This window comes from Gorilla gorilla, chromosome 13, assembly GCF_029281585.2.
Source record: "Gorilla gorilla gorilla isolate KB3781 chromosome 13, NHGRI_mGorGor1-v2.1_pri, whole genome shotgun sequence".
Taxonomy (NCBI): domain Eukaryota; kingdom Metazoa; phylum Chordata; class Mammalia; order Primates; family Hominidae; genus Gorilla; species Gorilla gorilla.
In genome coordinates, this window is record NC_073237.2 from 163,003 (window position 1) to 187,647 (window position 24,645).

Genomic DNA, 24,645 nt, shown 5'->3' on the forward strand with positions numbered 1-24,645 from the left:
GACTTTTTTTTTTTTTTTGAGACAAGGTCTTACTCTGTCACCCAGGCTGCAGTGCAATGCAACTATCATGGCTCACTGCAGCCTCAACCTCCCTGCCTCAAGTGATCCTCCTGCCTCAGCCTCCTGAGTAGCTGGGACCACAGGTGTGCAACACCACACCTCGCTAATTTTTGTATTTTTTGTAGAGACGGGGGTCTTGCTATGTTTCCTAGGCCGGGTCTTGAACTCCTGAAACTAAGCGATCCTTCCACCTTGGCCTCCCCAAATGCTGGGATTATAGGCATGAGGCATCCTGCCCAGTCTCCTCATGACTTTTTTTTTTTTTTTTTGAGATGGAGTCTTGCTCTGTTGCCCAGGCTGGAGTGGCGTGATCTCGACTCACTCAGCATCTGCCTCCCAGGTTCAAGCAATTATTCTGGCCTCAGCCTCCTGAGTAGCTGGGATTACAGGCGCCCACCACCACGCCTGGCTAATTTTTGTATTTTTAGTACAGACAGCGTTTAACCATGTTGACCAGGCTCGCCTGGAACTCCTGACCTCAAGTGATCAGTCTGCCTTAGCCTCCCAAAGTGCTGGCATTACAGGTGTGAGCCACCATGCCCGGCCCCTCATGACTTTTTTCAATGCTGCATCAAACTACTGTTTATCTTGGTGACTGAGTTTAACGGCACCTCCTTAAATTTTGCACTGAGGTGGGTGCCTTGCTCTCTTTACCCTAATTCTGGCCCCAACTCCTCCACGCATGCACAAAGCCAGCAACTCCTAAGCATCCTGAGACCTGAAGCTCATTTCAGCTTCACCGCTGTCTGAGGACAATCTGTTACTGGGCCCATTTTATGGATGAGAAACTGAGGCCCAGAAGGTCAAGTCACTGGCTTTGGGTTCCTTGGCTAAGGGGAGGCAGAGGCAGGATTTGAACCCAAGACGCCACTGAGATGGGGTTGCTGCCTGTCCTGAATCCAGAGACAATGCAACCCGCTTCAGAGCACCCTTTCTGAGTGTTTTTGTTTTTGTTTTTTTGTGTGTTAGTTTGTTTTGAGACCAGGCTGGAGTGCAATGGTGCGATCTCGGCTCACTGCAAAGCAACCTCCACCTCCCGGGTTCAAGCAATTCTCATGCTTCAGCCTCCCAAGTAGCTGGGACTACAGGCACACACCACCATGCCCAGCTGATTTTTGTTTATTGTGTTTTTTTGAGATGGAGTCTCATTCTTGTCACCCAGGTTGGAGTGCAGTGGTATGATCTTGGCTGACTACAACCTCCACCTCCCGGGTTCGAGCTATTCTCCTGCGTCAGCCTCCCAAGTAGCTGGGACTACTCGCATGCACCACCACACCTGGCTAATTTTTGTATTTTCAGCAGAGATGAAATTTCACCATGTTAGCCAGGCTGGTCTCGAACTCCTAGCCTTGAGTGATCCACCCGCCTCGGCCTCCCAAAGTGCTGGGATTACAGGCGTGAGCCACCACACCCAGCCGATAAACTCCCTTTCATATATGCATCTATCCTATTAGTTCTGTCCCTCTAGAGAACCCCAACAAATACTTTAATATTAATCTATCAGGTATCCTTCCCCACTTTATACCACCCTTATCTAGTCTATGGGGGACACTACTAATCTATCAAGTATCCTTCCCCACTTCCTGCCACCCCCACCTGTATGTGGACTACAATAGAAATAGAGACTTGAGGCTGAAGGAAACCCAGCGTAGGTATGAGGACTTGTTCTGGGGCTTTAACGCATCCATAGGAGTTTTCTAGGTATAAGTAGGGTCTGCTGAAAGGGCTTTACTGTGTATGCAAAAGCCCAGAGAAGTGAAGGAGAGTGTGACTTGTTCAGGGACTAATAAGTTTGTCTCCTTGAAGCTGGAGAGGACTTGATGGCCAGAAAAGGAGCCTGAACATCATCCTGTTCATCCTGTTCACAGTGACACGGTCACCCAGGCTCAATTCCACACCCCATCTTCCTGTTTCTCGGCTTCCTCCAACACCTGACCTAGTTCCCAGGCGCTAAGGTCAGAAGTGAATGCACCTGTGAATTAGTGAAGGAATGAGTGAGCAGAGGCAGCTCCTTCAAGGTTGTGCGGTGATACATCCTTCTGAACCCTGCCCCGGCGCTTCACGGTACACGCTCCAGAGAGGACTCAGCCTGGGACCCTGCCCCCCAGGATCCCCAGGCTGGGACTGTGGGATGGAGCTGGACACAGACACCCAAGCTCTGCAAAGTCAGGGCTGGTGCTGAGCGACCTTGGAGGGGAGGACATTGGAGCTGCGTGCAAAGCTTTTTTTTTTTTTTTTTGAGACAGGGTCTGGCTCTGTAACCCAGGCTGGAGTGCAGTGGTGCAATCTCAGCTCACTGCAACCTGCACCTCCTGGACCCAAGTGATCCTCTCTCCCAACCCAGAAGGCGGAGGTTTCAGTGAGCCGAGATCGCACCATTGCACTCCAGCCTGGGCAACAAATATGGATGTGGGGGAATAGGCAAGCAGGTGGGTGGATGTGGCTGGCTGCGTGGAAAGAACAGGGGTGGTGGGGGCAGCCAAGGATCAATCAGGCACTGGTGAGAAGTTCTAGCTTCATCCCGAAGGCAATGGGAGCCATGGAGGGCTCTGGACAGAGGAGAGACATTGCCAGACCCAGGTGCTCACAGGCACCCTTCTGGGGGCTACAGCGGCAACAGATTGTGAAGGGAGGTGATTGCATTGGTCTGGGAAAGTGACGATCATGTACCTAAACCCGTGTTGTCCAACGTGGGCGCCACTGGCCACATGTAGCTATTGAGTACTTAAAATGTGACTATTGGACCAGGCACAGTGGCTCACGCCTGTCATTCCAGCACTTTGGGAGGCCGAGGCGGGTGGATCACTTGAGGTCAGGAGTTCGAGACCAGCCTGACCAACGTGGTGAAACTCCGTCTTTACTAAAAATACAAAAATTAGCCGGGTGTGGTGGCACGTGCCTGTAATCCCAGCTACTTGGGAGGCTGAGGCAGGAGAATCGCTTGAACCTGGGAGACGGAGGTTTCAGTGAGCCGAGATTGCACCATTGCACTTCAGCCTGGGTGACAAGAGCAAAACTCTGTCTCAGAACACACACACACACACACACACACACCCCAGAAAAAATAGCTCATTCACAATTTTTTCTATAGATTGCATGCTTAAATGATAAAACACATTACTAAAACTAATTTCACCTGTTTCTTTTTACTTTTTTTTTTTATTTTTTGAGACGGAGTTTCGCTCACTGTTGCCCAAGCTGGAGTGCAATGGTGTGATCTCGGCTCACCGCAACCTCCACCTCCTGGGTTCAAGTGATTCTCCGGCCTTAGCCTCCCAGTCAGCTGGGATTACAGGGGTGCACCACCACGCCCAGCTAATTTTGTATTTTTAGTAGAGACCAGGCTGGTCTCAAACTCCCGACCTCAGGAGGTCCGCCCGCCTCAGCCTCCCAAAGTGCTGGGATTAGAGGCGTGAGCCACTGCGCCCAGCCTTCTTTTTACTGTTTTTTTCTTGTGGCTACCAGGAAATCTTTAATTGCCCACGTTGATGGCATTTGCATTTCTAAAATGCTGCAGCCTTTGCACCGACCACCAGAGAGTGCTGTGCCCATGTGGCAGGATCAAGCAATCTGGAATCTGAAGGAAAAGAAAGTAGTTCAAGCTGACAATCAGTCCTTTGTGGTTGTTGTCTTAGATCAGTTCTTACAATGGAGACACGTTTGCCATCTGGCATCTTTCAGCATCTAAGGGAGACAAATCTGCCTAGAGATAGGGAGTCTGCCGCTGATCTTCACACACCATTTTATCCTGCTAGGTGGGGGACAGAATGAGGCCTGCAGTCAACTCACAGATTCTGCAGCTTTTTTTTTTTTTTGAGACAGGATCTGGCTCTGTAACCCAGGCTGGAGTGCAGTGGTGCTATGTCAGCTTACTGCAACCTCCACCTCCTGGACCCAAGTGATCCTCCCACCCCAGCCTCCCAAGTAGCTGGGACCACAGGTGTGCAACACCATATCAGGCTAATTTTTGTAGTTTTTATAGAGACAGGGTTTCACTATGTTGCCCGGTCTGGTCTTGAACTCCTGAGCTCCAGTGAGATGCCTGCCTTGGCCTCCCAAATTACTGGGATTAAAGGCGTGAGCTACAGCATTTATTAGATACCTACTGTCAGGCCTCTGAGCCCACGCCAGGCCATCGCATCCCCTGTGACTTGCACGTATACATCCAGATGGCCTGAAGTAACTGAAGATCCACAAAAGAAGTAAAAACAGCCTTAACTGATGACATTCCACCATTGTGATTTGTTCCTGCCCCACCCTAACTGATCAATGTACTTTGTAGTCTCCCCACCCTTAAGAAGGTTCTTTGTAATTCTCCCCACCCTTGAGAATGTACTTTGTGAGATCCACCCCTGCCCACCAGAGAACAACCCCCTTTGACTGTAATTTTCCATTACCTTCCCAAATCCTATAAAACGGCCCCACCCCTATCTCCCTTCGCTGACTCTTTTCGGACTCAGCCCACCTGCACCCAGGTGAAATAAACAGCCATGCTGCTCACACAAAGCCTGTTTGGTGGTCTCTTCACACGGACGTGAATGAAACCTACTGTGTACTTTGCTTTCTTTGCTCTTGGTGATTCCCCAAAAAACTTATCTCAACATATAAGGATTTTTCTTTTCTTTTTTTTTTTTTTTGAGACGGAGTCTCGCTCTGTCGCCCAGGCTGGAGTACAGTGGTGCGATCTCGGCTCACTGCAAGCTCCGCCTCCCGGGTTCACGCCATTCTCCTGCCTCAGCCTCCGGAGTAGCTGGGACTACAGGCGCCCGCCACCATGCCCGGCTAATTTTTTTGTATTTTTAGTAGAGATGGGTTTCACCGTGTTAGCCAGGATGGTCTCCATCTCCTGACCTCATGATCCGCCTGCCTCGTCCTCCCAAAGTGCTGGGATTATAGGCGTGAGCCACCGCGCCTGGCCGGCTGTCAATCCAGTGAGACAGAGCTCCAAAAAGATGTGCACAAGTCCTGGCATGGAGTAAGGACCAAGGAATGAAACTGGGGAGATTATTAAATGCCCCATTTTCTTGCCAAACCTTGATGAGGCAGGTCCCTGAATATGCACAGGGAAATGAGGACAGAGGGGACCCAGGCTCTAGATACACGCATGTGGCCCAGCTGTTAGCAGAGGCCCAAACCACGCATGAGCAGGGATCTGGGCTGCCTCCCCCTGCTCTGTGTCCCTGACAACCTCCTTGGGCCTCAGGTTACCCTCTGCAGAACAGAGAGCAGCAGACTCTGCTCTAGGAGGAGCTCCAGGGGGCACACAGTGGGTCTCTGGGGACAAAGTCCTGGGTTAGGCACCAAGGGGAGAGGTGGAGGGGGATAGGAAGACCCCCCTCCAGGCACACCCAGGGGCCAGCAAGACCCAAGTCATTCTGCAAAGCAGCTCCAGCAGGTCTGCCTGCCGGAGTGAAGTGGGGCTCCTCTCTCTTCCCCTCCTTCTCCCACTCCTCTCAGCCAAGCGGGAATTGCAGGGTAGATGCCCGAAGTTTGGCAGATGCTCTGAAGGGAGGTGAGCAGGAGACCCCGGGCCAAGTGCTGTCCCCGAGCTAAGCAAACGCACAGTCTGGGCGCGGCTGTCCCCGTGGTGGTGATTTACTATCCACCTGTCCACGCTCTGAGTCCTGCAGCCAACAGGACTCTTAATTAAAACATTATTTCTTCCCAGGCTCCGGCGCCTCCGCCCATGATGCCTGGAGAGTGTACACAGCCCTCGAGGACATGCGTAGCCTCGGCACCCCCTCCCCAAAGACCCTCCCCAGGGGCTGCGCAACAATGACGTGGCTGCAGGTCAGAGGTGCAATGGAGGCCCGGCACACTGCCCTGAGGGTCTCCACCCGGAATTCCCACAACGCACTCCCTGCAGTGCCCCGCGATGACCTCCCACACCTAGGCCCAGTTCCCCACCCCCAGATCCTCGTCCTCTTGGCCAGAGTTCTTCAGACCCCCTTCCCCGCTGCCCCAAGACCCTATGCAAGATGAGGCATCCGGATTTAAGGGGAAGGGGAAAACAGCCCAGGGGGTGGGCACAGGTGCCTCCTGGGGAGGTATTTGGGGGTGGAAATGGGGGCACAGTTGGAGGCCTGAGAACGAGCTAGGATGTCCACATCTCCCCGCTGAGTCATTGGAGAGTTCGGCCACGACTGGCTGCACCCCCAGCCAGGGCTGTTCACTGCACAAAGGGCCTGTGGGGGCCCCAAAGAAGGCTAGGTGCTCTCTGGCTGGGAAGGAGGGAATCTGAGAAGACTTCCTGGAGGAGACTGCAATCCCAGGTGTATTGGAGCTGCAGAGAAGAGGTTGAAAAGTGCTCCAGGCAGGGGGCACGGCTTGGGCAAAGGTGTGGCTGGGAGAATGTCCTGGGCAAGAGTGGAAGTGCCTCTGAGTGTCTCTCCTGCCCCTTCTGTGCTTCTCTTCTTGCGATGCCCTCTGGCTGCCCATGGGAGATTTCCAAGGTGGCACAGTGCTTTCCACTGAAGACAGGGCACCCAGGGCCCCAAGAGGGGAGCAAAAACCTCAAAGTCACACAGCAGAGCTGAAAGGCTCAAGGCTCCCTCCCGATAGGATGGGCAGGAGCAAAAATGTCCTAGGTCCATGTCAGGGACTGAGGCTCCAGCAGGAGTGTCTGAAGCAGTGTGCATCAGCTGGTCAGGCCAGGGTTTCACGGTCCACCTGGGAGCCCAGACCCTGGAACAACAGGAGGGGAAGGGTAAACCCGTTTCAGTCCAGGACCAGGGAAGGGTGAAACACCAGTTCTCCAGCCATTTGTCCTTTCCTTTTACCTAACATCCCTGACACGGACAGTGACATCTGCAGTCATCCCCTCCTGTGGACGTCCCTTGTGTCCTTTAAGAGGAACAGGGATGGCCCCTGGTGAATTTGGCTGTTTTCTTTTTTCTTTCTTTTTTTTTGAGACAGAGTCCTGCTCTGTCGCTAGGCTGGAGTGCAATGGCGTGATTTCGGCTCACTGTAACCTCTGACTCCTGGGTTCAAGCGATTCTCTTGGAACTTGGCTGTTTTCTGCCACCTGATGGCAGTCACAGGAATTGCAGGCAAAGAGTGCAGTAAAGCCAAATCAAAGCTCAATCCTTTATTGTAAGGAGACAGGTAACAGAGCCCAGAGAGGAGAAGCAATTTTCCCAAGGTCACCCAGCAAGTCAGGGGCAACACGGCTCTGGTCCACGTGTTAGTCCAAAAAGAAATGAGACACCAAGGCCATGTCCCTACCCTAGAGGCCAGAAGCATAAGTGTATGGAGGGGGATGATGGTCAATAACATCTGTCTCTTCTCCTCTTTGGGCCTCAGTTTCCCCATCTATGGTCTCCACAATCTCTAAGGTCCTTTCTCTTTCTCAACTACTACAATTACTTACCTGGAGTGAGATCTAGGCTCCCGGGAGGCGGGAGAAGTGCCTTCCAAAAGTGCCCTCTACCCCAGCCTATTCCTTCAGCCAGTACCCAGGTCCCCTTGGTCATGGCTCTGCCTCCTCCAACCCAGACTACCTGAAAGAGGGAGACAGAAAGACACAGGTTGCAGAAAAACACAGCCCTTGCCTTGGTGTTCAAGGCTTCCCTATTCTGCCCAGTGTCTGGCTGGTGCCTCTTCCTGCCCCTGCCAGGGCTCACCTCTGACCCAGAAATTCCCTCCCCTGCATCCAGGCACCGCTAGAGCTCCAGAAAAATATTCTGAGCAGCCCAATCCTTGCCTCTAGAGAAAATACATCTCACTAACATTTATTAAGCACCTACTATGTGCCAGGCACTGAACTGGGAATCCAACAGGGAACAAGATGGACGGCAGTACCCTCACAGAGTTTACAGTCTACTGCAGGAGACAGGTGAAAAAAATAAGTAAAACGTAGAGAAGTCAGCTGCTGACAAGTGACAGGGAAAGAGAGAAAGCAGGGATGGCGTGAAATTAAATTTTATTATTTATTTATTTACAGATGGAGTTTCACCCTGTCACCCAGGCTGGAGTGTAATGGCACGATCTCAGCTCACTGCAACCTCCGCCTCCCGGATTCAAGCGATTCTCTTGCCTCAGCCTCCCCAGTAGCTGGGATTACAGGCATGCGCCATCATGCCCGGCTACTTTTTGTATTTTTAGTAGAGACGGGGTTTCACCATGTTGGCCAGGCTGGTCTTGAACTCCTGGACTCAAGTGATCTGCTTGCCTCAGCCTCCCAAAGTGCTGGGATTGCAGGTGTGAGCCGCTGCGCCTCGCTGGAATGCAATTTTAAACAGGATGGTCAGGGAGGGCTGCAGGAAGAGAGAGAGTTGGGGACCTGAGGGAACAGCATTCCAGGCTGAAGGAACAGCCTGTCCAGAGGCTCTGAGGCAGCGAGGAGGCCTGCGTGGCTGGAGCAGAGTGAGCAAGGGGAAGAGAGGGAGGAGGAGCAAGCAGGGAGGGAATAAAGCAGGTCATCCAGGCTCTTGCAAGCCTCAGGAAGGACTTGGGCTTTGACCCTGAGGGAGGTGGGAGCCATGGAGGGCTGCCGGCAGAGGAGGGACAGGCCCCGACTCAGGGGCTCACAGGCACCCTCTGGCACCTGCTACGGGGAGGACAGACTTGTAGGGGACAAGGGCAGGGGCTGCGGACCTGAGTGGGGGCGACTGGGCTGGGCCAGAGGTTGAGAAGTGGGAGGATTATGGTTAGACTTTGAAGGCGGAGCTGATGGAACCAGCTGAAGGACAGATAGAGGGGCTTGGGAGGAAGAGAGGAATAGACTGATGCCAATAAAATCAGAATAATAACAACCGTTCCCACTAATGGAGCAGGGAGAAGGTTTAGTGATGAAGGGCGTGCCTTTAAAGCTGGGTTTAAACCCTGGCTCTGCCCCTTCCCAGCTTAATCTTACTCTGCCTCAGCTTCTCCACCTGTAAACCGCCAATGATAATGGCACCCGGCCAGGCACGGTGGCTCACGCGTGTAATCCCAGCACTTTGGGAGGCCGAGGTAGGCGGATCACCTGAGGTTAGGAGTTTGAGACCAGCCTGGCCAACACGGTGAAACGGTCTCTACTAAAAATACAAAAAATTAGCCAGGCATGGTGGCGGGCGCCTGTAATCCCAGCTACTCAGGAGGCTGAGGCAGGAGAATCGCTTGAACCCACGAGGCAGAGGTTGCAGTGAGCCAAGATTGCACCATTTCACTCCAGCTTGGGCAACAGAGAAAGACTCCGTCTAAAAAAAAAAAAAATGCTGGGTGTGGTGGCTCACGCCTGTAATCCCAGCACTTTGGGAGACTGAGGAGGGCGGGCGGATCACGAGAGATGAGGAGGTCAGGAGATTGAGAGCATCGTGGCTAACACAGTGAAACCCCATTTCTACTAAAAAATAAAAAATAATTAGCCAGGCGTGGTGGCAGGCGCCTGTAATCCCAGCTACTCGGGAGGCTGAGGCAGGAGAATCGCTTGAACCCGGGAGGCAGAGGTTGCAGTGAGCTGAGATCGCGCCACTGCACTCCAGCCTGGGCGACAGAGCAAGACTCCCGTCTCAAAAATAATAAATAATAAATAAATAAAAGCATCCTCGCCAGGGGACAGCGGTAAGGCCACATGAAAAGCCCCTAGCATCTCAAAGGCTCTCAAAGCATGACCATGACTGAGTGCCTGCTAGCTCCCGTGACAACCTGTCTCCCTGCAACGCTGCTGCCTCGAGGCAGAAAATGTTGTCACTACTGCATTTCACAGAGTGTAGAAACAGGAGGTGGCAAGAGAGGCTGGGGGAGGGAGAAGAGGGGGCCCTATCTACCCGGAAGTGAGAGAGGGCCTGGCAGGTTTGTCCCGAGCAGCCCACGCAGCTTCTCTCACCCTAGGGTACCGTCTGCGCCGACAGGTCCCAAGTGTTTTTCTCCTTTCTCACATGGGGAAGCTAAGGCCTCCCCGGCTACTGCTGCACCATCCACTAGTAGCCCCTGCTCTGCCTCTAGAGGTCTGGGAGTGGTCTGGGGAGCTCAGAACCCATTTGATGCCCAGAGAGGGTGGGTTAGCTGCCTCGGGACACACAGCCAGTGAACAGCAAAGGCAGATAGGGGCCCCTGTCTGTTGGGGAAGACAAAGCTGGACTCTGCCATGCTGTGTGTGTGGTCAGGGATGGGCAAGGGGCAGGGCATTAGGACAGGGTGGGAGCCCAGAGGAGGTTGAAACTCTCTCTTTTTTTTTTGTTTTGAGACGGAGTCTCACTGTGTTGTCCAGGCTGGAGTGCAGTGGCGCGATCTCAGCTCACTGCAACCTCCGCCTCCAGGTTCAAGCGATTCTCCTGCCTCAGCCTCCCAAGTAGCTGGGATTACAGGTGCATATCACTATGCCTGGCTAATGTTTGTATTTTTAGTAGAGACAGCATTTCGCCATGTTGGCCAGGCTGGTCTCGAACTCTTGACTTCAGGTGATCCGCCCACCTTGGCCTCCCAAAGTGCTGGGATTGCAGGTGTGAACCATTGCGCCCAGCCAAAACTGTCTCCTCTGAAGGCTTCTGTTCTCTGCCTCCAGCATGGCTCACTGGGACCTCACCCTGGTCTCCTGTCTCCAGCCCTCCCCCCAATCACAGTCTGTTCTCCCCGCTGCAGCCAGGGGTTGCCTGTGAGCATTGAGTCAGGTCCCGTTCCTCCTCTGCCCACAGCCCTCTGTGGCTCCCACCTCCCTCGGAGTCAAGGCCCAAGTCCTCCCTGCAGTCCGCAAGGCCCTGCATGAACTGCCCTGGCCCCTCCCCGCCCTCCCTTCCTCCCTCTCTCCCACTTGCTCCAGCCACACGGACCTCCTCGCTGTTCCTCCAACATGCCAGGTGCAGTCCTGCCTCAGGGCCTTTGCACAGGCTGTTCCTACTGCCTGGAACACCCTTCCCTGACTCTCTGTTTAACCACCTCCTCCACATCATAGCCTGACATGTCACCTTTCCGGAGAGGCGTCCCCCAGTCACTGACCCCTCTCCACCTTCCCTGCGTCCCCCACAGCGCCAATTGCAAGTTGACATTCTCCTGTGCTATTATTTGGCTCTAGGCTCTGTGAAGGCGAAATCTGGTCTCTCTGGGTCACTGCTGAATTTCAGTGTCCAGCATGGAGTCTGGCACACAGTAGGCACACAATAAATGCTGACTCTGTACTGCATAATTACAGTCTGGACATCTGAGGGTCGTCCAGCCCCCAGACCTCATAGAAGGTACGCTGCCGAGAACAGCCTCTCCTAGCCCCAAGCTCTGAACCTCCATCCCCCATCATCCTCTCAGCCTCCCCCTCCCCGCTAAGATCTTCCCTCAAGAGGGCCTGGGGAGGGGGCCTCTCCCGCCCCCCCTGCAGCCCCAGGCTCCTGCAACGGGGTGGCATCTGAGGCTCCTGCCCTCAAAACATCAACCCAGGCTCAGTGACTCAAGCCTCTAGAGGGCTGGTGAATGTGACCCCCGTAAAATCCAGGGTAATTCATATGGCCCCCGTCCCTCTCCTGTTCAACGCTTCCAAGGAGGTGGTCCCAGGATCTGAGACGAGGCCCCGCCCTCTTCACCACCTCTCGGCCATCCTCGACCCATTTCCCAGAGCTGCCCCAGGCCGGCAGTGAGCTGTTCCCGTGGCCCCAGCGCCCTTCTCTGCAGACCCCTCCTTGGGCCAGAAGACGCCCCACTTGAGGCTTGTCTTGGCCAGGGGACCTCTCGGGGACCCAGATATCCAAGTGTGAGTGTGGGTAACGGACATTAGAGTGGGCTGTGGGAAAGATAAGGCGGTAGGAGAGACCAGAGAAGGAAGAGAGAGACAGAGCTTCAGAGGCAGAGAAAAACGGCAGAGAAAAATGCAGAGACACCAGAGAGATAGAGACACAGACACACATGTTGAGACACAGCGAGAAAAAGAGCAGAGACCAAAATAACAGAGACAGAAATACACAGCAGGAAGAGACAGAAATGGACAGAGACACGCAGAGAAACAGAGAGACAAAAGAGACACACACAGAGAAAAACAGCAGAGACAGAAATGGAGAGAGACAGAGAAAGAGAGAATGGAGAGACACACAGAGGAAAGAAAGCAGAGACCAAAATGGGCAGAGACACAGAGAGAGACAGAGACAAAAGAGACAGAGACTCACAGAGACACAGAGAGAGATGCGCGTGCACACACAGACAGAAATGGACAGGGACACAGAGACAGAGACACAGAGAGACAGAGAGAAAAACAGCAGAGACAGAGACAAATGGACAAAGAGAGAGACAGGGAGAGAGAGACACACACATACACAGACACAGAGAAAAACAGAGACAAAAATGGACAGAGAGATAAAAGAGACAGACACAGACACAAGGAGAAAAACAGCAGAGACAGAAATGGGCAGAGACACAAAGAGACAAAGGGGAAGAGAGACAGAGGCACATACACAGAGCAAAAAAGCAGAGACCAAAATGGGGAGAGAGACAGAGACCAGAGAGGGAGACAGAAATGAGAGAGGGAGACAGAGATGAGGGAGAAACAGGGAGGAAAACAGCAGAGAGAGAAGTGGGCAGAGACACAGAGTGACAGAGAGAAGAGAGACAGAGACAGAGACAATCACAGGCAACCAAATCATCAGTGAAAGAAATAAACAGAGGCAGAGATGGAGAGAGACACACAGAGAGGAAAAAACAGAGACCAAAATGGAGAGAGAGACAGAGGCAAAGACAAAAGAGAGAGAGGTGAGGAGACAAAGATGAGAGATGCAGAGATAAAACAGACAGAGACAAGAGACAGAAACAAGAGGGAGACAGAGATGAGAGATGGAGATGAGAGAGCCACAAAAGAGATGAGAGAGACAAAGATGAAAGAGACAGAGATAAAAGAGAGACAGAGACAAAAGAGAGAGATGAAACAAAGAGAGGCACAGAGATAAAAGAGTCAGAGACAAGAGACAGAAAGAAGAGGGAGAGAGATGAGAGACAGAGACAAAAGAGAGAAGAGAGACAGAGATGAGAGACAGAGACAAGAGAGTGACAAAGATGAGAGTGACAGAGACAAAAGAGAGAGAGGGAGAAAAACAGCAGAGACGGAAACGCACAGGCAGAGAGCCCGAAAGCAAGACCTGACACCAGCAAGGCTGGGTCAGGAGAGGCCGGGCGGGCAGCGCGAGGTGGGAAAGCAGTGCCGGCCCGGGAGGCCGCCTTGGGCGCCTGCCTCCCCCGCCGCTCTCCAGGGGTCCCCGGCCGCCGCCCCCGCCCCACCCCACCCCACCCCGAGCCCCGCGGCCACCTGGGGTCGCTGACGAGCAGCGGCACCGAGCCGTCCAGCCGCCGCGCGTTGCAGCAGAAGGCGCGCTTCCAGGAGCTCACGCCCCGGCCCACCAGCTGCACGCGCAGGTCGCTGAGCGTGTCCCGCGGCCGCACGGTCAGCGGTAGCAGCAGCGCCTCGTCCGCCAGGTGCACCTTGATGTGGTAGCGCTTCCAGCGCGACAGCCCCCGCCGCAGCCCCTCCATGGCGCCCGCCCGGCTCCGGCTCCAGCTCTGGCCCCGGGCCCCGAGCGCCCCGCGCACCCGCCCGACTAGCCTGGCCGCCCGCCCCCGCCGCGCCCGCGCTCCGCCAGCCCGGACACGCCAGGCACGCAGTGGGCAGGCCCGGCCCGGCGGGGCGGGGCGGGTGCCACGGTCCCCTCAGGCGTCCGCTCCCCACTGCTGGCCCCAGAGTGCGCCCGGGGGTCTAGAGGCGGGGTGGCCACTCAGGACAGAGCCATCAGCGAGGTCATCCCAGCCAAGGAGACGCGCGAATGTCCAGGGGGTTACATGGTGGAGGCTCCAGGGAGGGAGGCTGGGAGGCCACTTTATTTGATCTTTTTAAGGACAGAATCTCACTCGGTCGCCCGGGCTGGAGCGCAGTGGCGCAATCATGGTTCGTTGCAGCCTTGACCTCCCGGGCTCAAGCGATCCTCCCGCCTCAGCCTCTCAAGTAGCTGGGACTACAGGCGCTGCCACCAAGCCCAGCTCACTTTTGTAGTTTTTGTAGAGATGGGCCTGGCTGTGTTGCCCAGGCTGGTTTTGAACTCCTGACGTCAAGTGATTCTCCGCCTCGGCCTCCCAAAGCGGTGGGATTATAACCCTCAGCCACCACGCTCAGCCTACATTAAAAAAAAAATTTACTTTTAGGCCAGGTGCGGTGGCTCATGCCTGGAATCCCAGCACTTTGGGAGACTGAGGCGGGCGGATCACGTGAGGTCAGGAGTTCGAGACCAACCTGGCCAACATGGTGAAACCCCGTCTCTACTATAAGTACAAAAATTAGCCAGGCGTGGTGGCACGTGCCTGTAGTTCCAGCTACTCAGGAGGCTGAGGCAGAAGAATCGCTTGAACCCGCAGACAGAGGTTGCAGTGAGCCGAGATTGTGCCACTGCACTCCAGCCTGAGCCACAGAGCGAGACTTGTCTCAAAAAAAAAAAAAAAGGCCGGATGTGGTGGCTCACGCCTGTAATCTCAGCACTTTGGGAGGCCCAGGTGGGCAGATCACAAGCTCAGGAGATCGAGACCATCCTGGCTAACACGGTGAAACCCCGTCTCTACCAAAAATACAAAAAATTAGCCGGGCGTGGTGGCGGGCGCCTGTAGTCCCAGCTACTCAGGAGGCTGAGGCAGGAGAATGGCGGGAACCTGGGAGGTGGATCTTGCAGTGAGCTGAGATTGCGCCACTGCGTTCCAGCCTGGGAGACACAGCGAGACTCCGTCTCAAAAAAAAAAAAAAAAAGAAAGAGGGAGAGAGAGAGAAAGAGAAGAGGAAAGAAAGAATGAAAGAAAGAAAGAGAGAGAGAGAGGAAGAGAAGGGAAAAAAAGAGAAAGGCTGGGTGCAGGGGCTCACGCCTGTAATCCCAACACTTTGGGAGGCCGAGGTGGGCAGATCACCTGAGGTTGGGAGATCGAGATCTACCGGATCAACACAGAGAAACCCCGTCTCTACAAAAAATACAAAAAAATTAGCCAGGCGTGGTGGTGGGTGCCTGTAATCCCAACTACTCAGGAGGCTGAGCCAGGAGAATCGCTTGAACCCGGGAGGTGGAGGTTGTTGTGAGCAGAAATCTGCCATTGCACTCTAGCCTGGGCAACAAGAGGGAAACTCCGTCTCAAAAAAAAAAGAAAAGAGCACCTGCTAAGTGACAGACAGTCTTCTAGGTACTTTATTGGGGTGGGGGAAGCATCTCTTACTTTTCTCATGACACTATGACTTCCCATTTTACAAGTGAGAAAACTGAGGCATAGAGAAGAAAAGAGATTTCCCAGAGGAAACAGAAAAGTGGCAGAGCTGGGATTCGAACCCAGGCCACCTAGCATTAGCAGTTTTGTTGTAATCCATTCATTACACAAACATCACTTTTTTTTTTTTTTTTTTTTTGAGACAGAGTTTCGCTCTTGTTGCCCAGGGTGGAGTACAATGGCACGATCTCGGCTCACCGCAACCTCCGCCTCCCAGGTGCAAGCGATTCTCCTGCCTCAGCCTTCCCAAGTAGCTGGGATTACAGGCATGCGCCACCAAGCCTGGCTAATTTTTTGTATTTTTAGTAGAGACGGGGTTTCTCCATGTTAGTCAGGCTGGTCTTGAACTCCCGATCTCAGGTGATCCACCCGCCTCGGCATCCCAAAGTGCTGGGATTACAGGTGGGAGCCACCTCGCCCAGCCCACAAACATCACTCTTATACAACCATGAGAGTTCAGAGGGAGGTTTCTAGTTTTTATTATTATTATTACTATTTTTGAGATGGAGTCTCACTCTGTCACTCAGGCTGGAGTGCAATGGCAATATCTCGGCTCACTGCAGCCTCTGCCTCCTGGGTTCAAGCGATTCTCCTGCCTCAGCCTCCTGAGTAGCTGGAATTACAGGCATGCGCCACCACGCCAGGCTAATTTTTGTATTTTTAGTAGAGACAGGGTTTCACCATGTTAGCCAGGGTGGTCTCAAACTCCTGACCTCAAGTGATCTGCCTGCCTTGGCCTCCCAAATTGCTGGGATTACAGGCATGAGCCACCACGTCCAGCCTTTTTTTTTTTTTCAGATGGAGATTTTAAAGATAACTCAAACCAAATTAAATTCCAGATGGCCCCTTCAACCCTTGCCCCCAGCGAAATAAACTATACAAATATTAGGAGAAAACACAGGAGTTATAAATAAAAATAATCTGGGCCAGGCATGGTGGTTCACACCTGTAATCCCAGCACTTTGGGAGGCTGAGGCAGGCAAATCAAGAGGTCAGGAGTTCGAGACCAGCCTGGCCAACATGGTGAAACCCCGTCTCTACTAAAAATACAAAAATTAGCCAGGTGTGGTGGTGCAGGCCTGTAATCCCAGCTACTCAGGAGGCTGAGGCGGGAGAATCACTTGAACCCAGGAGGTGGAGCTTGCAGTGAGCCGAGACCACGCCATTGCACTCCAGCCTGTGTGACAGAGTGATATTCCATCTCAAAAAAATATAAAAATAAAAATAATCTTAATTGTGTTAAAGCATATTAAACCCAGAAACCTTTAATTAAAATATTAATAACTGACTACAAATATAAAATTCCTACACACATATGCACATTAAAAAAATACTAGAAGATCAAAAGGCAACATCAAGGAAGAAAGTTTTCCAAAACACGACAGACAAAAGACTGATCTTAATATGTAAAGAACATCTGGAAATCAATAAGGATTAACAAGCAAATTGAAAAAGGGGTGAGAGACTGGGCACAGTGGCTCACTCCTGTAATCTCAGCACTTTGGGAGGCCAAGGTGGGTGGATCACCTGGGGTCAGGAGATCGAGACTAGCCTGGCCAACATGGTGAAACCCTGTCTCTACTAAAAATACAAAAATTAGCCAGGTGTGGTGGTGGGTGCCTATAATTCCAGCTACTTGGGAGGCTGAGGCAGGAGAATGGCTTCAACCCAGGAGGTTGAAGTACAATGCCCAGGGTGGAGTACAATGGCAACTGTGGAGTACACAGTTGCAGTGAGCCAAGATTGCACCACTGCACTCCAGCCTGGGCGACAGAGTGAGAGACTGTCTTAAGAAAAACAAAACAGGCTGGGCACGGTGGCTCACGCCTGTAATCCCAGCACTTTGGGAGGCTGAGGCAGGCGGATCCCCTGAGGAAGGGAGTTCGAGACCAGCCTGGCCAACATGGAGAAACCCTGTCTACTAAAAATTCAAAATTAGCTGGGTGTGGTGGTGCATGCCTGTAATCCCAGCTACTTGGGAGGCTGAGGCAGGAGAATCATTTGAACCCAGGAGGCAGTGGTTGCGGTGAGCCAACATCGCACCATTGCACTCCAGCCTGGGCAACAAGAGCGAAACTCCATCTCAAAAAAAAAAAAAAGAAAAAAGAAAAACAAAACAAACAAATAAAAAATACTAGAAGATGAAGAGGCAACATCAAGGAGGAAAATCTTCCAAAACATGATAGACAAGAGACTGATATCCTTAATATGTAAAAAGCGTCTAGAAATCAATATGGATTAACAAGCCAGTCCAAAAAAGGGTGAAAGACATGAATGGATTTTTGTTGTTGTTGTTTTGTTTTGTTTTTGAGCAAACAGGGTCTTGCTGTTTCCCACACGGGAATGCAGTGACACAATCTTGGCTCACTGAAACTGTGTACCACCCCTCCCGGCTAATTTTTAGTATTTTTAGTAGAGACAGGGTTTCGCCATGTTGCCCAGGCTGGTCTCAAACTCCTGGGATTCAAGCAATCCTCCCACCTCAGCCTCCCAAAGTGCTGGGATTACAAGCATAAGCCACCACACATGAACGGTTTTCTGAAAAGGAAATACAAACACCTTCTGGGCATAGGCAAGGGAGTTCATTCTCGCTCATGGTAACCTAAATATTAAAAAAAACTACCATGAAATATCTTTTTCTTCTTTTCATCTGTCTGGCTGGTAAAGATGAAAAAGTCTGAGCATTTGCTGTGTTTTCAGGGTTTTGGGAAAAGAGCAGCCTCATGCTGCTGGGGTTCAGAGTGTGAAATGGTGTAAGCTCTCTGACAATAGCTATTTGAAAAAGGTATAAGCCAGCAGTGTCCTTTCTGGGAAGGTATCCATGTGCACAAAGAGAGATGATAACATAATACATGTGCCAAGAAATTTACATGTAACACAGCAAAGTAGGAGGCTGGCATGATCCCTGACCTCCTTGAACAAAGGAGGGACACTGAGGCCTGGAGAGGAGTAGTGGCAGAATGAGAACCCAGGCTGGGCTGGTCACTCTCCGGGGAAGGTGGGCGGGCTGGCTTAACCTGAAGAACTAGGTCACCATGGCCCCAGCCACTTCCCTATTCAGGCTGAATTCCAGGCCTCGCCCATCATAATTGCTGGTGTTCAAGAAGGTCAAAGGGAGGCCTGGGGACACTCGGCTTTAACACGGGGAGGCCACGCTGAGCCCTGGGAGTGCTAGGTGCCACTTCCAGTTAATTCTGACTTTCTCATTAAGCTGTTAGGAAAAGTCCGGTGGCTGTGGGCGACCGGCCCCTCTGCCTGGGTCTGTGGATTAGAGGGATCATGGTTTTTGCCTCGAGACACTGTATTATCTGTTGCGGGCAATTATGGAAGACCCAGGCAGACAGTGATGAGGTCAGAGAATCCCTGAGCTCTGGAGTCTGGGAGGCTCAGAATCGTGGGATCACTGAACATGTAGACACTTAGGATCTTAGAACAGCTGGTGTTCAGTCCTCCTGAACATTGTGGAATCTCAGAGCTCTCTAGTGGGTGGGTGGGGGCTCTGAGCGGTAATCACCATACATCCCCTCTGGCTGTCTTAGGGGAGAAAAAGCTGCAGTAGTAAGTTTTAAGAAAGTTCAGCAGGAAGCAAGAGGAATAGGCTTTTAAAAATGGGCCAGAGGCCGGGCATGGCGGCTCTTGCCTGTAATCCCAGCACTTTGGGAGGCCGAGGCAGGAGGATCGCTTGAGGCCAGGATTTTAAGACTAGCCTAAGCCACATAGCAAGGCCCTGACTCTACAATTTTTTTTTTTTTTTTTGAGACGGAGTCTCACTCTTTCACCTAGGCTGGAGTGTCTTTTCACCTAGGCACGAACTCAGCTCACTGCAACCTCCACCTCCCAGGTTCAAGCGATTCTCCTGCCTCCTGAGTAGCTGAGGTTAGAGGCATGTGCCACCACGCCAGGCTAATTTTTATATTTTTAGTAGACACGGGGTTTCACCATGTTAGCCAGGCTGGTCTCGAACTCCTGATCTTAAGTGATCCGCCTGCCTCAGTCTCCCAAAGTGCTGGGATTACAGGTATGAGCCACCATGCCCGGCCAGAATTTTAAAATTAGCTGGGCATGGTGGTGTGCGCCCCCGTAGTCCCAGCTACTCAGGAGACTGAGGCAAGTGAATCACCTGAGACCAGGAGTTGGAGGCTGCAGTGAGCTATGATTGCACCACTGCACTCCAGCCTGGGCAACAGAGCAAGACCCTCTCTCAAAAAAAAGAAAGAAAGAAAGAAAGAAAGAAATCTCTTCTACATTACAAGAGGCAAAGTATCTATAATTCCAGAATGTGGCAATGCTAAGGGCAGTGGATATGTTACAGATGGGGGCAAGTGGGCCTGGCACCCACCCTCCTTCCCTATTTGCCTACAGGATTGGTGGAATATGCAGCCCCCCCACCACCCACACTTCTCCCTGCTGCCCAGCCTCTGATGAACAGGCATTCTGGCCTATATTACTATTATTATTTATTTTTATTTATTATTTTTTTGAGACAGAGTCTTGCTCTGTTGCCCAGGCTGGAGTACAGTGGCACGATCTTGGCTCACTGAAAGCTCCGCCTCCCGGGTTCACGCCATTCTCCTGCCTCAGCCTCCCGAGTAGCTGAAACTACAGGCGCCCGCCACCATGCCCAGCTAATTTTTTGTATTTTTAGTACAGACGGGGTTTCACCACGTTGGCCAGGATGGTCTTGATCTCCTGACCTCATGATCCACCCGCCTCGGCCTCCCAAAGTGCTGGGATTACAGGCATTGAGCCACCGGGCCCGGCCGGCCTATGCTATTATTTTATTTTATCTTATTTTACTTTATGAGACAGGATCTTACTCTGTTGCCCAGGCTGGAGTACAGTGGCATGATCATGGCTCACTGCAGCCTCAACCTCCCAGGCTCAAGCGATCCTCCCACCTCAGCCTCCTGAGTAGCTGGGACTACAGGCACACACCTGTAATCCTGGTTGTGGTGGCAGGTGCCTGTAATCCCAGCTACTCTGGAGGCTAAGGCAGGAGAATCACTTGAACCTAGGAGGCGCAGGTTGCAGTGAGCCAAGATCGTACCACTGCACTCCAGCCTGGGCGACAAGAGCAAAACTCTACCTAAAGGAAGGAAGGAAGAGAGGGGGGAGGAAGGGAAGAGAGGAAGGAAAGAAGGAGGGAGGGAGAAAAGGAAGGAAGGAGGGAGGGAAGGAGGGAAGGAAGGAAGGAAGGGAGGAGGGATTGATTGATTCACTTCCAGGATGTTTGTTGGGCAAATGAAGGTTTATGGTGGTCCCTATTGGCAAGTTGTGTTTTTCTAGCCTCATTCTATTAGAAACAAAGGCTATCTGCCACCAACATGTTTAAACAAAGTAGCATTCCTCATATATAAAGAGTTGTTAGAAATCAATAAAAATAAAGCAACACGTGCAAAGAACGTGCATACACTTTGGACACACAAAAGACTTGTAAAAAAGAATTTCACTGCTGGGCACGGTGGCTGATGCCTGTAATCCCAGCATTTTGGGAGGCTGAGATGGGCGGATCACCTGAGGTTGGGAGTTCGAGACCAGCCTGAGCAATATGGAGAAACCCTGTCTCTACTAAAAATACAAAATTAGCCGGGCATGGTGGCACATGCCTGTAATCCCACCTACTCGGGAGGCTGAGGCAGGAGAAGTGCTTGGACCTGGGAGGTGGAGGTTGCGGTGAGCCGAGATCGTGCCATTGCACTCCAGCCTGGGCAACAAGAGTGAACTCCGTCTCAAAAAAAAAAAAAAAAAAAAAGAATTTCACCACTCTAATATTTGACAAAAAGATCCAATAATAGTTTTTGTGAAGGTACAAGGCAGTGAGCACTTGCATACATTGCTGGGATAAGTTAGTACCAAGTACCATCTTTCTGGAAGGCGAAATGGCAAAGTATATTGAAAGTCTTTGATGGAAAATAACCATAATGACTCAACATTTGTTGAGTGACAACCTCATTTATTATCTTTTCCCCATCAGAACAGAAACTCCCCAATGGCTATTTTGTCTGTTCTGTTCACCGCTGAGTTCCCAATGTCTGAAACAACTCATGCCCCTGATTTTTATACCCAGCATGATCCCGTCTACTCAGTTTTCTGAAGTTTGAGAACCACTGAGCTAAGCTAAAAGGAAAGTTTTTATGCAGACAGACGTCCGAGCATCCAATCTATTTAGGCCTTTTTGACAACACTCAAGTTCCCAGCATTGAGTGAAGAATTCTCAGGGGCTCCCCACTGACCCATAGGTTAATAGATGTGCTTGTAGTTATTAGAATTAAATGAGGTGATTTTTCCTTTTTTTTTTTTTCTTTGAGGGAAGGTCTGGCTCTGTGTCACCCAGGCTGGAGTAGAGCGGCGTGATCTCAGCTCACTGCAACCTCCGCCTCCTGGGCTCAAGTGATCCTCCCACCTCGGCCTCCCGAGTAGCTGGGACTATAAGTGCACACCATCCCGCGTGGCTAATTATTGTATTATTATTATTATTGTTATTGTTATTATTGTTATAATTATTATTTTGTAGAGACAGGGTTTTGCCATGTTGCCCAGACTGGTCTCGAACTCCTGGGCTCAAAACAAATCTGCCCACCTTGGCCTCTCAAAGTGCTGGGATTCCAGGTGTGAGCCACCACACCCAGCCTGAGATAATTTATCACATTGAGTCTTTAGCATGCTCCAGGCGTGTTCAAGGTTTTACAAACCTCAACTCACCTCATGGCAATGCTATGAGATAGATGCTAATATCAAGCCCTTTTTTTTTTTAATACAAACAATCCCATAGTATTTATTGCCATCTTGTAGTAACACAAGGGTAATCAAAACAATATGAATAAATGTTCACATTGGACAAAGGACATCTAAACACAAACTGTATCCTTCTCAACGATTTCTCACTTCATTGATCATTTCTAGTTGGAGACACTTTGTAGCAGAGTACTATCATCTCGTTTTAGCATGAGCCGACCCAGTTGTTTTCTTGACTTTGTTTTAGAATGAATCTCTTCTGCATCATCTAATACAAGGTTCATATACTCATCAAAACCAATGATACAGCCTACTATCCGCATATTCACTTGCTCATAGAGCCGCACCTGAACCCGCGATCTATTTTGTAAGTATCTGAAGATGAGGTTGATGAGCTGCGCCATCACCTTCTGCACTTTCTGGCCCTGGCCACGGTATGCCATGGTGGAATTTCACCCATTTTTTTTTTAATAATTTATTTTGTTTCGTTTTGTTTTTTTGAGACAGAATCTCACTCTGTCGCCCACGCTGGAGTGCAGTGGCACGATCTCGGCTCGCTGCAAGCTGCGCCTCCCGGGTTCAGGCCATTCTCCTGCCTCAGCCCCCCGAGTAGCTGGGACTACAGGTGCCCGCCACCACGTCCGGCTAATTTTTTTTTTTTTTTTGAGACGGAGTCTGGCTTTGTTGCCCAGGCTGGAGTGCAGTGGCGCGATCTCGGCTCGCTGCAAGCTGCGCCTCCCGGGTTCACGCCATTCTCCTGCCTCAGCCTCCCAAGTAGCTGGGACTACAGGTGCCCGCCACCACGCCCGGCTAATTTTTTTTTTTTTTTTTTGAGACGGAGTCTGGCTTTGTTGCCCAGGCTGGGGTGCAGTAGCGCCATCTCGGCTCACTGCAAGCTCCGCCTCCCGGATTCAGGCCATTCTCCTGCCTCAGCCCCCCAAGTAGCTGGGACTACAGGTGCCCGCCACCACGCCCGGCTAATTTTTTTTTTTTTTTTGAGATGGAGTCTGGCTTTGTTGCCCAGACTGGGGTGCAGTAGCGCCATCTCGGCTCACTGCAAGCTCCGCCTCCCGGGTTCACGCCATTCTCCTGCCTCAGCCCCCCAAGTAGCTGGGACTACAGGCGCCCGCCACCACGCCCACCTACTTTTTTTAGCAGAGACGGGGTTTCACCATGTTAGTCAGGATGGTCTCGATCTCCTGACATCGTGATCCGCCCACCTCGGCCTCCCAGAGTGCTGGGATTATAGGCGTGAGCCACCGCGCCCGGCCCTAATTTTTTGTATTTTTAGTAGAGATGGGTTTCACCATATTAGCCAGGATGGTCTCGATCTCCTGTCCTTGTGATCCGCCCGCCTCGGCCTCCCAAAGTGCTGGGATTACAGGCGTGAGCCACCGCGCCCGGCCGAATATCAGGCCCATTTTACAGATGAGGAAACTGAATGCATAGCATGAAGGCAGTACCCGAGCCAAGGCCTGGCACATAGTAGGTGCTTAGTTTGAGCAGGATCTAAATCTCGTTTGGTCAGACCCACAGACACACAGCTCCATGAACAGTCGCTCCCGTCTCTCCAGGGGACCCCAGGAAGCACTTCATAAATATTTCAGTTCTTGAATTCTTTGGTGACTCTATACAGAGCCGCCAGGAAAGGTGAGCAGGGGCGGGAGAGGCAGCTTTCCAAGGGGGGCGGAGACATGAGGCACACATCAAGTCACTCGCCAGCCCGGATACACCGAAATGTACACAGCGTGAGGAGAAGTCAGTCACACAGAGACACAGACACACCCAAGGCAAATGCAGCCATGACATGTAGCGAGAGAAAAATGAGACATGTAGTCACATGCGCAGAGACACATGCCCCCCAGAGCAAACACAGACACACACAGGGACACACGCCCCATGACAAACGCAGATGCACACAGAGAGACACACGGCCTTAAGCCTCACACACGGAGATTCACCAGATCCACACCCCAAGACAGAAGCAGGCACGTCCACTCCTGAGACCAACACAAACTCACTCTAAGAGAAGCACAGGGCCTTCACCTACCGGGGGCCGGGTTGGGAGGCTCTGGAGACCCTCGACCCTTGAGGAAGCCCCCATTCCAGCCTCCACCTGCGCCTCCAGGGCCTCCCACTAAGGTGGCGTTGGGCCCATGGGGGAAACGCTGGGCGGGCAGAGAGATGAGGGCTTCCGCGGCAGGAGGGGCCCAACCGGGTCGGCTGCGTTGCGGGGCGTGGCTCCTGGGCGCCACCTGGTGGGCACATGGAGTAGAGGGCCCGGCTGCCCCAAGTGCAGATCCACATCTGTGCAGCTCCTGGGTTCATCTGTTTCTGCTTTTGTCTATTTGCGTCCCTGCCCCAAGTGCAGATCCACATCTGTGCAGCTCCTGGGTTCATCTGTTTCTGCTTTTGTCTATTTGCGTCCCTGCCCCAAGTGCAGATCCACATCTGTGCAGCTCCTGGGTTCATCTGTTTCTGCTTTTGTCTATTTGCATCCCTGCCCCAAGTGCAGATCCACATCTGTGCAGCTCCTGGGTTCATCTGTTTCTGCTTTTGTCTATTTGCGTCCCTGCCCCAAGTGCAGATCCACATCTGTGCAGCTCCTGGGTTCATCTGTTTCTGCTTTTGTCTATTTGCGTCCCTGTGTGTATGCGTCTGTTTCACTCT

At 52.1% G+C, this 24,645-nt stretch overlaps 2 protein-coding genes across 2 annotated transcripts; both read right to left on the reverse strand.

Moving 5' to 3' along the window:
• Positions 1-8,176: 8,176 nt before the first annotated feature.
• Positions 8,177-13,552, reverse strand: LOC129530537 (ubiquitin domain-containing protein TINCR-like). The gene is made up of 2 exons (XM_055377361.1): positions 13,259-13,552; positions 8,177-8,279 (listed from the first exon to the last, which is right to left on the reverse strand). Exons 1-2 carry the CDS (start codon positions 13,480-13,482, stop codon positions 8,177-8,179), a joined length of 327 nt encoding a protein of 108 aa, XP_055233336.1. The 5' UTR covers positions 13,483-13,552.
• An 8,436-nt stretch (positions 13,553-21,988) lies between these two features.
• LOC101147225 (small nuclear ribonucleoprotein E-like) lies at positions 21,989-22,425 on the reverse strand. The gene has a single exon (XM_055377316.2). It carries the CDS (start codon positions 22,416-22,418, stop codon positions 22,140-22,142), a length of 279 nt encoding a protein of 92 aa, XP_055233291.2. The 5' UTR covers positions 22,419-22,425; the 3' UTR covers positions 21,989-22,139.
• Between the last annotated feature and the right edge of the window lie 2,220 nt (positions 22,426-24,645).

Coding starts and splice junctions, on each gene's coding strand:
- LOC129530537 (XM_055377361.1), bottom strand. CDS start 13,482: ATGGAGGGGCTGCGGCGGGGGCTGTCGCGCTGGAAGCGCTACCACATC. Junction 8,280..13,258: donor CTGCTCGTCAGCGACCCCAG/GTGGCCGCGGGG, acceptor ATTGCATTCCAG/CGAGGCGCAGCGGCTCACAC.
- LOC101147225 (XM_055377316.2), bottom strand. CDS start 22,418: ATGGCATACCGTGGCCAGGGCCAGAAAGTGCAGAAGGTGATGGCGCAG.